Source organism: Chenopodium album, chromosome 16 (assembly GCF_948465745.1).
Source record: "Chenopodium album chromosome 16, dcCheAlbu1.1, whole genome shotgun sequence".
NCBI classification, from domain to species: domain Eukaryota; kingdom Viridiplantae; phylum Streptophyta; class Magnoliopsida; order Caryophyllales; family Amaranthaceae; genus Chenopodium; species Chenopodium album.
The window spans coordinates 2,810,403-2,826,131 of NC_137849.1; the positions used below are offsets into that span (position 1 = coordinate 2,810,403).

At 34.6% G+C, this 15,729-nt stretch overlaps 1 protein-coding gene and 1 long non-coding RNA gene across 2 annotated transcripts; both read left to right on the forward strand.

Moving 5' to 3' along the window:
- The first annotated feature begins 1,055 nt into the window (after positions 1-1,055).
- On the forward strand, positions 1,056-2,908 carry LOC145584655 (uncharacterized). The gene is made up of 2 exons (XR_014100389.1): positions 1,056-1,481; positions 2,489-2,908. It is a non-coding gene; the product is annotated as an uncharacterized LOC145584655 (long non-coding RNA).
- Positions 2,909-8,857: 5,949 nt separating this feature from the next.
- LOC145584656 (uncharacterized) lies at positions 8,858-15,172 on the forward strand. The gene is made up of 8 exons (XM_081641470.1): positions 8,858-9,159; positions 10,533-10,817; positions 11,247-11,306; positions 11,406-11,615; positions 13,162-13,259; positions 13,351-13,448; positions 14,297-14,421; positions 14,526-15,172. The coding sequence occupies exons 1-8, from the start codon at positions 8,962-8,964 to the stop codon at positions 14,661-14,663; spliced, it is 1,212 nt and encodes a 403-aa protein (XP_081497596.1). The 5' UTR covers positions 8,858-8,961; the 3' UTR covers positions 14,664-15,172.
- Positions 15,173-15,729: the final 557 nt, after the last annotated feature.

Here is a 15,729-nt window from a genome sequence, read left to right on the forward strand (position 1 = left end):
TTTTAGTAAACCTGAAACCGAACTGATCCGAGTAACGTTAAACCGTTTAAGAACCGAACATGTTAACAAATCGAACCAAATCTAAACCGAATTGAAAGAAAACCGAACCAAAAAATAACCGAACCGTATCTAACCCGAACCGCTTCCAACCCAAAACCATTTGAACTAGCATAAAAACCGCTTATACCGAACCATTAACAAACTGCAACCCGTTTGCACTGAACCATTTATAAACCGAACTGATTGTAAAACGAACTGCTTATAAATCGAACAGTTTATGAACCAAACTTCTTATAAATCGAACCGTTTACAAAGTGCTTACTAAAAAGAAAAAATTAAAACCAAGTAAAAAGGAATTTTAAATGAAATCTAATTGTGCACACATGTGTTTTTTTTTTTTTTTTTTTTTTGAAAGATAATTATTACGTACACATGTGATGAAGTCTCGGCTTGATATAAACCTTGTTAATCAACAAAAAGTTAGCAAGTACAATCAAATTTCAAACCAAAACTCTTTAATTTCCTGAATCCAAAGACTTGATAAAAAATCGATATTTTAAAATAAAAAATCGACCCAAACCATAATTTAGTAAACCCGAAGTGGAACCGATTCGAATAATATTAAACCGAATAAGAATTGAACCCGTTAACGAACCGAACCGTTTATAAACCGAACTAAAATAAAACTGAACTAAAAAGAACCGAACTGTTTCTAACCCGAAATTGTTTCCAACCCAAAACTGTTTGAACCGGGATAAAAACCGTTCACACCGAACCGTTAATAAACCGTAACCCGTTTGCACCGACCGTTTACTATTCGGACCGTTTACAACCCAAACCGAATTAAAACCGCTCAAGAATAAATCAAAACTGAATCGAACCGATAATTATTTAAACCGAACTGAAATCGACCCGTAAGACAGTTGAACCGATTTCAAATCGACCCGAATTCAAACCGAACCGATTTCAAACTGAACCAAAACAGAACTGTCAAACCGTTTTGACAGTACTAATTAGTTTACTTGGTAATACTGCTAGAATATGTTCCAATTAAACATTAGAGAAACATGAGATGCAAAAGCTCCTCTAGAGAGAGAAAAAGAAAGAAAAAGAAAACCCAGCTTCGTACCCTCCGCCGCTCCAATGGAAACCCTAGATCTTCCTCCCTGCCACCATTATCTCCACCGCTTAGCTCAATTAAGAACAGTCTCCTAGTTTGTTCTACTTCATTTATTCACCATAAAACTTTCTCCCTTGAAATCAACTTTTGGTCTAAAAGAACCCCTCCCTTAAGATGCCAAAGACATACAGAAAGAAGGCCCCTGAGCCACCATGATTCCACCACCGTCGCTTTCATTTATCGATGCTTCTTTTCTTTGTCGCCGCCTCAATACTCAAGGCCTTGAAATACCCGTGTTATTTTGAGGACCCTGGTCAGATCTGATGGATCGGTGCTCCAGTTGTTCACCTTCTTGGTTCAGGTAAGGTTTTTATCCCCTTTATAGTGTATTCTTCTCTTAAGTGTGTAATTGTTGCTCCATTTGACTGTGACAAGATTATTTTCAATTATAATCTCTGTTTGAGCTTTGTTAGTTTCCCCTCCATTTTCATTTTATGGATCCTTGATTGCCATGTCTTTGTTGGGAATTGTTGGTTTCTAGTTATTATTACTTGCTCCATATATTATCTCTGGATGACCAAGAAAAGGGATTTATTAGATTCAATTTTTGGTGTGTTTTGTTCATCATCTTTGTATGGTCACATGCATAGTTTTAATCGATGGGATTATATCTTTTTAATTCTCAGTGTTGTTTATCACCTTTGGATTAGTTTTTCTATTCCTATTGTGCCTTTTATTGTACTAGGGATCGTCTTTCATTGTTACACTTTATGGATATTAATCTATTCCCTTGTACTTCATGGTTTTTTATGCAAGATTACCTCCTGGCTATTGCTACTCTTTTGTTTTCTTGATAATTTTATGCTGTCCCATATTCATTTATTATACTTTGAGTGGATTTGGGTTGGCAGACAACTATATTTTGATTGTTATTTTACCCTTTGGACCATCTTAGTCAAGATTTTGTTATTAACTTTCAATAATATGATGAATCCCTAATTCCCCCTTCTTTTTGTTTATATATTGTGGTCTTTTTTAGTACCCATTTTTATATCTTTTCTGGTTGTTAAATATGGGTTTGGTCTAGCTAAAGTAAGTTTGTTCTCATTTAGGTATATCTCGTTCTTTTATTGTCCAACTATTGTGTTTGTGTTGGTTACTCCTCTAACGCTAATTCGGATGCTTAGCCATCCGCTATGGAATCGGGTGTTTGACATCCGTTGTGGGACACTAGTGATTTTCTCACTATTTCGATTCTTATTGGTGACTATTGTATTTTGGTACTGTAATTGTATAAATTGTGTACTCTTTATATGTTGTTGTTGTGCCGTGCATAGTTCCACCTTCATATCCTACCTTTGGATGCAGTTGTTGCTATTTGAAGTTGTGTGTAGGGTGGTGGTCCAACTATACATTATATGGGTTCTACATACCGTGTCTCGCTTTCCATCGGAGCCTTGGATGTTCCTTGAACATAACAAATATGACCAGTGTTGTATCTTAAGTGATATTGGTTTTTCATACCAAATGTGGACCATCTCCATGCTAGTTATGATATATATTTGAAATCTTCCTTATTTTATGTATTTGTATAAACTACAACTTTTTACTTGTTCAAATGTTGTAACTAATGCAGGGTTGTAATGTTAATTGTAATTGTAATTGTAATTGTAATTGTAATAAGCATAAAAATGAAATCTGATGCATGGGTTGAGTCAACCCCTTGGAACCGAGTGCTTGACACTCGCTATGGATATAGTGTGGCTAAAGTGCACACATTAAAGAAAATCATGTTTAATATATGAGAGTCCTAAGCTGGAACATTCAGGATGGGAAAAAGCCCACAACTTTAGCTGAGTGGTTCATCTTAAATCTAAGTTTAGACCAGACATAGTCTTTGTCTTAGAAACATTGACAAACTCAATCAATAGCAAAAAAATCTTAAATGCTCTCCATTTTGATAACAAGTTTGTTATTGAACCAGTTAATCATGCAGGTGGGATTTGGGTTTGTTGGAATGATGAAAATATAATTATTCGTCATTTAGAATTAAAAGATAGATGTGCTCATCTACACATTACGTATAAACCTTTAAATAAAGATCTACTTATTTCTGGCATATATGGCCTTGCACAGGAAAATGACAAAAATCCTTTCTGGGATTACTTGGAATACTTTATTAAAAATATTCAACTTCCTTGGATGGTTATTGGCGACTTTAATGAGATGCTCAATCCTAACGATAAATTAGGAGGGCGCCCTTTTGCAAATCATCAACTTAAAAGACTTCCTCATTTTCTTAATGAAACAAATGCTATAGATATTCCTTGCTTGCAGAATGCTTTTTCATGGAAACAGCACATTTTACGAGCAAATAGATAGAGTTATAGGAAGTCGTGAGTTTTTAAATATCTTTCCAAATTGTAAAGCTTCTTATGGTACGTTTACAGTGTCCAATCATGCTCCTTTATTTTTTGATTCACAATTTAATGAGCGAAACTACGACCCTAGACTATTTCGCTTTCAAAACTTGTGGACGTTAGATGAAGAATCTCACCGTATTGTAAAAAAAGTTTGGCCTACTCCTATTACAGGTTCTCGGTTTTATAGGATTCAACAAAAGATGTGTAGGGTAAAGACACATTTAAAAGAATGGGCAAAAAAGAGGTATGGAAACAACAACAATAAGCTAATATTAAATGAGGAAAAAATAAAGCAACTTGAAAATAGTCTTAGTAGTTAGTATGCAACCATTTAATCCTATTCTTATTAGCCACATAAACAGAATGATTAGACAAAGGGAAAAACTCCTTTTATTTGGTCAAAAATCCTGGGGAAACTTTAATCGGAAAAATTGGTTAACCCAAAGTGATAGAAACTCTAGGTTTTTTCATAATCGAATGAGAAAAAAGATAGCAAGTACTACCATTTATAGATTAAAACATGAGCTGGATAGTTGGGTAGACACAAAAGAGGAAATAAATTCTCTTTTGATTAATTCATTTAGACACAAAAGAGGAAATAAATTCTCTTTTGATTAATTCATTTAAATCTAGATTCAAATCAGATTATAGTACCCCAAGACGTTTTGATTTGTCTTTTAACGAATCCATAACCTCGGCAGAAGATTGTCACTCTCTTACAGCTCCTGTAACCAATGAAGAAATTAAGAATGTCTTTTTCGATATGAACCCGCTTAAAGCACTAGGTTCCGATGGATTCAGGGCGAAATTTTTCCAATCATATTGGCCAATCATAGAGAAAGATATTTATTTAGCTATTCAAGGCTTCTTTCACCATGGTCACCTTCCGCCTTCCTTGAACCATACTCTGATAACTTTAGTTCCAAAAATAGATTTACCGGAAGCTCCAAATCATTTTCGCCCAATAAGTCTTGTAAACACAGTTTATAAGGCAATTTCAAAAATTCTAGTGAATCATTTATGTCCAATTTTGAAAGAAAAAGTGAGCCCACTTCAAAATGCTTTTACCCCAGATCGTTCAATCCATGATAATATTTTGATTGTGAAAGAAGTTCTTAACATCTTTCACAAGTCTAACAATAAGACTGAATGGTGTGCCCTGAATTTAGATATGGAAAAGGCATATGATAGAGTAGAATGAGATTTTTTATGGGAATGTTTAAAAGCTTTTGGTTTTCCTCAAAAATGGATTAATTGGATTAGTGAGTATGTAACCAAAGTCTCGTACTCTTTAAAAATTAATGGCACTTCCACTGAATGGTTTAAACCATCAAGAGGCGTGCGACAAGGAGATCCTCTATCTCCCTACCTCTTTATTCTTTGCATGGAAGTTTTAATAAGGAAACTTTCTATTGAAAGTCTTAAAAACAAAGCCGGAATAGGCTTTAAGATATGCCCACGATCCTTTAATATCCCTTGTCTCTTATTTGCATACGATAGCCTAGTTTTCTGTAAGGCCACGACTAGCTCTTGCAATAGATTAAAAGCTATACTTGAGGATTTTTGCAAAATTTCTGGTCAATTAATTAATTTTCACAAATCGTTAATAATTTTCTCAAAGAAAATTCCAAATGCAAGATGAACCGAATTAGCAAGCCACTTTAACATGACTCCCAAGTCATGTTTGAGTCGTTACCTTGGGGTGAATTTTAGTTCTTTTTTTCCTAAGAAAGAAGACTACAAGCTTATTCTTCAAAAGGCTGAAAAAAGAATTCAACATTGGGAATCTGGTTTTTTATCAAAGGCAGGACGACATACCCTAATCCAAAGCAATTTAGAGGCTTTACCCTCCAACTTGTGCTCATCCTCTCTTTTGCCAAACGACATTGCAACAAAGTTAAATTCCTTACATCAAAACTTCTTTTGGAGACAACAAAAAGATAAAAATAGTATTCCCCTTATAGCATGGGATAAAATTTGTCGACCAAAGAGCGCCGGAGGCCTTGGCCTTCGTCGAACTTTACCGCTTAACAAAGCTTTTATCGCTAAATTAGGCTGGAAAATTATGATTGATCCAAATAATCTGTGGGTGAAAGTCATTAAGGATAAATATCTTCACGATTCATCCTTTTTTGAGTGCAAAAATGGTGTGAAAGATTCCCATATATGGAGAAAAATTCTTGCTCAACGTGAACTTTTGAGAAAAGGTATCCGTTGGAAAATAGGTGATGGCAAAGATATTTTTTTTTTTGGATCGATAATTGAGTGGCTAATCAAAGTATTTTAAAGCTCATTCAGATAGATGGCAATCAGGTTAATCTTGACACTAAAGTATCTGACTTTGTTTTACCCAATAAACAATGGGATAGACAAAAATTAAGGGCTTTTCTTCCTGAAAACATCACATCCCAAATCATGGGCATTCCACTACCTCTCAATGATATGATGGATAAACCTGTTTGGGGACTCACTACACATGGAAATTTCTCAGTAAAGTCAGCCAACTGGCTTGCTCATAATCTTAACCCTAAAGACAACAAGTGGCTCCATAGATGGATTTGGAAAATAGACATCCCTCCCAAATTCCAAATTTTCCTTTGGCAAATATTTAATAACAGTGTAGGTGTTCGTGACACTCTTCACAAAAGAAACATTATCTCTTTTGACGTATGCCCTTTGTGCAATCAGTATACTGAAATAGTTGATCATCTTTTTCTCAACTGCACTAGAACAAAAGAAGTTTGGAATATCCCATTATCGAAAAGTGGTTAGATTTCTCAACCTCCTTTCTACAACTAACAAAAACATTAATGTACTTAAGAAAACACCCAAATACTTTAAGGAAATTCATTTTCCTCATTTGGAGTATTTGGAAAGAGCGGAATGCTATTATCTTCCGTAATGAGACTTTTGATATCTTTAAGATTTACCTCCGAGCACAATTTGTGTTCAATGAGTGGCACCAAAGAAGTCTCATAGATACCTTTTCCTCCATGGGATCTCCCATTTCGAGATCCCATAATCTTTCACCTCATACTCAATCCCCGTCATCCATTCTTATATCATGGAAGACACCTCCCAACAACTTCTTCAAGCTCAACTTCGACGGTTCAGTTCGTAACAACTCAGCAACAGCAGGTGTTATCATCAGAGATAGCAGCGGAGCACTCATCAAGGAATCTACGTTCAACCTCGGCAACGCCAAAGTATTTATAGCGGAAGCTACGGCTCTTCATAAAGGAGTTCAACTAGCTCTTCAATGTGGCATTCAAGACATTGAAATTGAAGGTGATAATCTATTAGTCATCAACTCAATAAAAGGAATTTGGGCAGTACCTTGGCAGAACATATTATCGAAGACACTCGTTCTCTTCTTTCTCAGTTTCGCAATTGGAGTATCCATCACATCTACCGAGAGGCAAATCGCGCAGCGGATTGGATAGCTAATGTTGGCCATTTAGTGTGTAGTAGTATGGATATTAATGTTTGTAATAACTCTAGTTTGTTTTCTATTCTTTCTTCTGATACATTAGGAATTCCCCTCGTGAGGAGGGCTTCCTAATGTTAATTTCTTCTTACCTTCTCAAAAAAAAATAAAAAAAATAAAAAAAAAATAGTTTACTTGGTTAAAGTTTTAAAAGAGGATACTCAAGACATGAGATTGAATTCATCTACATCGTTGCTCTTTAGTTTACCGTCTACACCAAAAAAGACAAATCAAGTGGCTTAGAGCTAAAACATTATTCCTTCCTTTCTTCAATATATGTCCCAAAAAGCGAATAAAAGAGGATAAAGGGAGTACTCCATGAAAATAAAATATCTAGAAAATCATGAGTAATGGCCCGATTTACTGAAAACAATTGAACTGAATTGATTAGGGCTGAACTAGAGCTGTCAAAAACTGACCCGACTCGAGAACCCGACCTAAACCGACAATGATTTGAAACTGATCTGTACCCGAACAATGGGGTGAAACTAGTGACCTGTAATGCGACCTCAATTGACCTGATGTTAACCGACAACCGATTTAATCCAATACTTTATGACCTAAACCCGAACTTGCACCTGATCTGATAGTAACCGTTAACCGATTTAATCCGACACGACAACAATCCGAACCCGAATTAGTACCCGACCCGATTAGAACCTGAAAACGATTTTAACCCAACATAACCTGTTATTGACCCGAGTCATGAAAGGTTTAATAAAATTTTACACACCTTTCATTCTGGTAAACCCTCAATCCTTAAAAAAATATTAGTACAATTTATTCAGCTTATATACCTTTTGTTCTCTATTACTTCGCATATAGGCTTAATAAAATCTTGATAATGTTTGATCATATTATAAAAGGCGTAATTATATAGGTTCAGCTTCACCACATCGATATTTATTCGAATTGAACTTGAACCAAAACCAAGAATGATCTAACTTTAAGATTATCCGACCAAATAATTATCTAGCCCAACCCTAACCCGAACTCGAATGTACCATCTATTAACCCGCCCAAACCCGACTCAACACAACCCGAACCTGAAATTGAACCCGATCTGAATTTGACTCGAATCGAACCTGACCTATACTCGAAAAGGTAAACGACCCGGAATAATCTAAACTGAAATTGACCCGACCGGAACCTGAACCTGATCTGAGGCTAGATTGACCCGACATAACCTGATCCTAATTCAACCCGAAACCTGATTTGACTCGACTCGAACCCGACTTGAATACCCAAATTGACAGCTCTAGGCTGAATTGAACTGCATTGTTTATGAGAGAAGGAAATTAAGAATTGAACTAATCGGAAAGCTTACAAATTCTTAAATGAACCTGGTTCACACTAATTTATTGTGAACTACTAACATTAGAGACAATATGATTGTTTTATTAATAAAAAAAAGGTCACTATATTAAAATAAAGGTTATTGTGTTGAAATAAAAGTTAGTGTGACATTATAAAAGCTGTAAAAGCTTAATTTTTTTTTAATGAAAATTTTAATATAATGGTCAATATGAATAATAAAGATCATAATGTAAAAATTAGGTCATTATTCAACATAATGTCGTACTTTAAGTTCATAATAATATTAAAGGTCACACATGTTTTAAAAAATGTTACTATGTTAAAAATAAGGTTAATATAATATAATTAGGGGTCATTATGTTAAATATAATGCAAGTTACGTGTGTATAAACCTTAAATTCACAATAATATTGCTGTGGACCAGGTCCACACAAAATTTATTGCAAAAAGCTAAACTAATTTGAAATTAAGCTGAAAGAACATACCCTAAATCCCTAATCCACGACGGAATTAAAAAAAATATCTATCTATGAAATCACTGAATCCACTGTGATGTGTAACTGTAATTAGCTTCGACATTCGCTGACCTTGCTGCGTCTTACAGAGTAGCAGCCATGGATTGTACTTCTTCTCCTTGGATTTCTGGAACCTTCACTCTCTCTCCTCCGAGACTCCCTCGACTTCACTCTTCTTCTTCATCATCATCTTCAGGTTTTCGATTATTCTGCCGCTCTCAATTCTCTGCAAAAGACCTCAAATTCGTCCTCCATCATGCTCTTCATTCTTCTGGAACTGACATCTCTCATGCTCAGGTATTTCTCTTGTAAATTAATTCGTAAATTTCTTTTTGATTTGTAGCATATTTTATTTTTTTGGATTGAAAATTGGTGAAATTTTTGGATGAATTTTTTTTATTTATTTTTTATTTTATAATTGATTATTAGAGATATTATTAATTTACGATTATCATATGAACAGGTGATATGATCATATGATTAACTAATGGAATGTTTGTATGATCACAATTATGTTCTTTGTTATGAAAATAGGGTCATTTGATTAAATTTTCATTTTAATTTTGTTTGTATTGATTTATATTTCTGGTTTGTTGATTTTTGAATGTTGAACTCTAGTTGTTAGTCAGGATTGTTATACTGTATAAGTTGCGGGCCGCTAAAAGTGTTACATTAGCCAGCTGTAAAATGCGGATAGGTCGAGATATTGGAGCATTCAATTGACTTAGGATGTGATCTTGTGGCTTTGTTGAGTCAGGTTGGATGGAAACGGAAACGAAAACAAGTTCGAGTATTAATACCATATGGAGTATGGACAAATTTCATAAGCATTAACACATTCAACATAGGCATGATATGTTCTTTAAGTATCAAGTATGCTCTCTCTCATTGCAAATTAATTGCTATGGAGTAACTTTTATTTACCAGAATATCTTTAATTATGTACTCCATAATAATTATTAAAAATATAAAGCCATTGTATTTTGAAATGTTGAAACAAATTTTACAGGATCTCTGGTAATATTTGGCAGTGAAAAAAAGTAGTCAAAGTTCATTTGAATTGAGTGAGGTTCAAAATAAACATATTACAAAAATCAATTTGTGACACTCTTATCATCAAATAGGATTCTTGTTGATTAGATTTGATTCTAAATCACAACTTTTCATCAAAGAATTACCATATAATAATTTTTACCATTTTGAGGTGTATGGACGTCACTCTAGGTGTGTTGGTATCGGATACATGCTAATATGGGACACAACTTCTTTTTAAATTTCTTTTCTCTCATCAATGTGTGCAGTGATTATACTATGCAATAGGTGGGTAGAAATTTCAAAAATTGAATCATGCCAAAAGATGTCTCATACATTACTTGATTATTTTCAGTTTTGTTAGGTGTCTTAAGTGTTCATTTCATTCTAGGAATGTGCAGTTTATTTGGAAGTTGTATTTATTAAGGAGTGCCAAACCTATTTATGAATGCAGAAATTCTTATATCTGTAAGAAGTTCCTATAATTCTTATATCAAAATTTTATTTTACTTTGCCAACAAGCATTTTGTGTTGAGTAGCTCGTGTGTGATTTTCAATGTGGTACTCTATTACGGTTGTTTTCTTACTGATTTGTTCCTCATGAAATTTCTGTTGATTGGTGCATTGTGTTTGAGCAGGCTGCAAGGGATGGCTTTAATTCACAGATTCGAAATTTGTCTGAGATTGAGAGAGAAACTAGCATATGTATTAATAGATGTGTTGACCTGGGTAAAACAGCTCTATATATTGCTGCAGAAGATGACTCCCTCATGTCTCACTCATCTGTACCTCTTCCAGTTGATGCTTTTGTGGAGAGATTGGATAACCTTTCTACAAGCTATTGTCCTCATTATCGTTCTTCGCTATCTTCATCACCAGAGGATCTCTTGGATAGTTTAGAGAGGTACCTGTACATCACAAAGGTATATTTCTGCATTGACTTTCAGATCATGTAGAATCATTGGACATATCTTAATTATCAACAATGCCTAAGTGTGGACGGATATAGAATGTGTAAATGCATAATAAAACATAGTGATTTATCGCATCATTTGTGATGATGTGTGTTCCTCAAAAGTAGTCTCTTTGCTAGTGCTGATGGTTACTGGTACAGTGGCATCCCTATACATTGCAAGAGATATAAGTCATAGGACCCACACTATGTGGTGATTGTGGTAGATGTATATAGCCAGATTAGTTTTTCCAACTTTTATTAGTCATGCACTTAGTTTAATCAGAAGTTTTTTTTTTGTTTTTTTTATTTTAATCAGAAGTAGTGTTTTTTTTTAAAAAAAAAATACTTGCTGCTGTTAATTTTTTTTTACCGTAACTAACTTGAGGTTTCTTCATAGGGTTTTCGGAGAACCACTGCAGGTTCTAACCCTTCAACAAAAGACTATTATCTTCACTCGGTATGGCATGATGACTTTTTATAAATTTTTTACATTTTAAGTCCTTCACATTACTTTTAAGGCGAGCTTCTGAATGTCTTGTTGCTAACTTGCAAACAGGTTCTAGCACAGCGTTGTGGATCTGTTGCTATCCTATCTCTGATTTATTCAGAGGTCCTCAAAATGCTCCAACTTTGGGGTGTAATAGATTTTGATGTTGAAATATATCACCCACATGATTCGTCAAGTCTCCCTAGAGCCTATAATAAGAAGAAAGGCAAAGAATCCGATCAAAAACACATAATGACATCAGAATCCTTGTTGGTGGAGGTAAGCTTTGTTGGCATCACATTTTTGAGTTCTGATCCTTCTTGTTGCTGATCATACAGTTTGTGTGATCTGTGGTTAGCAACTAGCAATTATACCTGGTTGTCTCTTTTCATCTTTTGAGTATAATGTTGGCACATTTGCAGATGTGCTGCTCAGCCAAGCATTTTGTAGTAGCATAGGTCAATTGCATGCTAACTTATACTCCCTCCATCCCATTATATAGCCAATTTCCATAATCATGGTCAAAGTTTTAAATTATTGACCAAAAATTCTTGTTAATGTATACAAAAAAATATAGGCATGTGAGATATTGTTAGATTCGTCTCAATGTGTAGCTTTACAATTTCAAGTTTTTATAATTTTGTTAATTTGTAATTAAAGATATTGATGGTCAAAGTTGCATCTTGAAGACCATGCAAAATAAAATAGGCACTATATCTTGGGATGGAGGGATTGTAATGATTACGTGTTGTTAGAGTCAATACAGTTTCTTGAGCAGTTATGCATATAATATGGACGAGTAAAGTCAAATGTGTTCAGTAAACCACTGTCTCCTGTATCTTCAGTTAAGCTCCTTCTAGGGCAAGCTTTTGGATTGGAGGTACTGAATTAAGGAAATAACAGAACACAAAATGAAGAGAATGGAGAAGGGTACAGGTGATTGTAGATGAGACATTATATTAGGTAGGTACTGAATTTTGGGGATACTCGTCATTACTATACCTGCAAATCACCACCTTCAGTCCTTCACCATTCTTCCTCTTTTCTATTTTGCCTCCTATTACCCCGTAATTTATTACTTCCAATCCAATCATCACTAAGTGACTGAGAACTGCAAAGTAATTCAGAAAAGGAATTGAGAAGTTGAGACTTAAAGAGAAAAGTTTAGAAAATATTCTTGAATGGAAATAGTATATGGCAGTTTGGAGAAGAATCGGCCAATTGTTTGATAAAGATTTTTGCTGGCAGTTATATGAATGATAAAGGTATATAGTTTGAAAGAGTGAAACACTATCTATTTGGGTTTGGGAATTAATGAAACATATTTAATAGGTTTTTTTTATTTTTTATTTTTTTATTTTTTATCTCTATACTCATCACATGGACTTCTTATCTGATATATATATGTGTGTGTGTGTGTGTGTGTGTGTGTGTGTTGTGTGTGTGTGTGTGTGTGTGTGTGTGTGTGTGTGTCTTCTCTCTTCGCATAGATCTCCGAATACATGTGCCAAATTTTTATGCGACACTCATTTTGGTTAGAAAGGAGAGATAATATAAGAAATGTTTAAGGTGGAATAATGAGTGAATCCTTGATATGATTTTGGACTTAGAGGAGAATAGTAGGAGATTGGTGACTTGAGAGTTAGATTAGTAGTGTTGTGCTTCATTTTAGTTGGATCTGGTTCTTGATTCTTTGTTTTCTTGTGTTGATATTGAGGAATGATCAGTAGGATAAAGAATAAAATATTGCAAGTAATTGAACTTTGTCTAGACTCTAGAGAACTGTGGAACTGCTTAGTTAGCATATTTGTTGTGCTTGTTGCAGATCTTGAGAGATTTGAAGAATACTTATTGGCCATTTCAGCAGAATCAAACAGAGAGTTTGTTTTTAAGGGCAGCAATTGCAGCTAATTGCGTAAACAGGTTGAGGCTAACTGTCAATTATGAACTTCTCCTACTGTGATGTCTATTTGATATTGTCTGAGTTAATGAAATTTTTGTTTGCTAATTTCAGTGGCTTTGAACATGCATCTGCAAAGGCTGCCCAACATAGGCTTGATCGTGGAGTTTGGACTAGTGTGCTTTTTGGGGACATGAGGCGTGCATTATCTGGTATGCCATGCACATAGAAGCCATTAGAATGTTTTATAAATGATTCACTCATTTACACCCAGTGTTCAACCCCCAATTTTGATTTAATGAGTTCGTTGTTTTGACTTTTGAGGTTCTGACGAAACTTTGGTTTCAACTACCTTATGTCCTTATGTCAAAAATCTTGGATAACCCAACCAACACCATTGACCTTATCTTAGCCACCGCGACCACTGATCTAAAACATTATTTGCCTCCCACCCTTTACTGGCATATTCGTCCTTCTTTTCCCTCACCTCACTCAATACCCACGGCTTCCCTAGTCCTCACTTCCTACTCCCCTTAAAGTCCTTACAAATTTACTACTCTGATATCCACTCTTCTAAGTTCTTACTTCACCTTAATTATTGTTTCATCTTTTGGCCCTTGCTAGTTTAGGTAATGTGACCCTTGTCAAACTTTTGAATTTCTTCTTATAATTGATGTGAAATATTGCCAATTCAAATATTCAATGGCATTTAGTAAAAAGAAACTAACAGATGCAACATATTCTTGTTTTGAAGTGTATGTTCAATGTTCAAAACATGATTTGCCAACTTGCCATAAACTCTATGGAATCTGACAATAAAGTGGTGAAAAGTTCATGATCATAACTTTATAATATATACTCATGGACTTGGAATATGAAGGCATAATGATACAAATATATAGTGCACACTGACAACATATATTTCTATCCATATTTTTTTCTCACTGGTTATAGATTGCAAATATTTTGCTTTTGTTTTGATTCAATAATTCTTTTTTAATTTATGATAATTGATGCATAATGCAACTAACAACCCTCCCCCCCTGCTTGGGGCTTTCAGCGTGTGAACGTCTAATTCTCTTAGAAGCCAATGCTGAGGAGTTGAGAGATTATGCTGTTCTTCTGTACCACTGTAGCTACTATGAGGAGGCATTGCAGTACCTGAAGTTCTACAACGAAGTAAAGGTACTATTTCACCCAATATGTGTTTTCAAAAATTAACCAATGTATCTTTCTCCATGCAATAATAAATACTAAACATGTGATTCTTCCATCAATCCATCATGCAGCAAAAATCAGGTTCACTGAACCCAGCTGAAGATGAAGCTGTTGAAAAACTCATTGTTCGACTTAACCTCATTATGATGGAAGAAGGGTGGAAGAGACCCTCAGCAAGTTTCTTTCGTAACAATTCCGAGCCATGGTAGCTTATCTGATACAGATTTTATTCCTCTGATCAATCGAATAGCTAATGTCAGACAGCCACTTGGAAATCAAGACTACAAAATACTTGGTGAATGAATTTTTCGATCTTAAAGTGGCAACGAGCTTCAACTTCTATGGGAGATGAGAAAATATTTGCACTAACTGGAGCTCAAACATAGAAGGTAAATCTGAGCTTGTCTTGATGAATGTATCTAGACTGATTCATCTGTCGCATTTTGTTAGCTGTTGAGAGTATTCTGCTTCTTTGTAAATGTATGATTATGTTTAACCGGGGTGGGAGGTTGATAATTGTATAAAGTAGGAACTGTTTGTTATTCTCATGTCACATTTTTCACATGCTATGTATATACCATCATATCACCACCTCCCATATAATATGTACATAACACTTGTACCTTCATCAAAAGTATTTTCCAGTTAACATGACATTTGTATAGGGTTTGGAAATTGGAACTCTTGAAAGATTGATAACTACGAAGTAGTATTTCGATGCCACTGTTTCTCATGCTTTATGGTTTCAGACTTTCAGTTTTATATAAAAACTCACTTTATATATGAGGTAGTTTTTGCTTATCTGTAGAAGCTTTGTTCTCATATTCATGACTACTAGTACGTGCACGCTTTCCCCCTTAAAGAAATTTCAACTACGTTATTAAGAAAATGGAAAACATCACTGGCCTAGTTGTTTTCTGTCTTTCTTCTCTGTATGTGGATTTCAATCGTTCACCATCAGAATTCTGTCAAAAAAAAACTTTTTCAGGCCATTCATCTTTATTTTATTACAATATTGTTTAGTGGCTCGATATTTTTATATAAACTTTTATTACTACGGAGTAGTATATAGTATGTTGTTTTGGTTGATTTCAATGATTGTCACACAAATCTTCAGTGAGAATTTTTATACTTTAAGAAAAATGGTAAAGGTAGACCCTAGGTATTTTTATAAGAATGTAATAGTTGAATTATTAAAGAATAAAAATCATGTTTCTTTTAATTATTCCTAGATTTGAAGGTGGGGAAGGATTATGTGAAACTTATAGGTTCAGA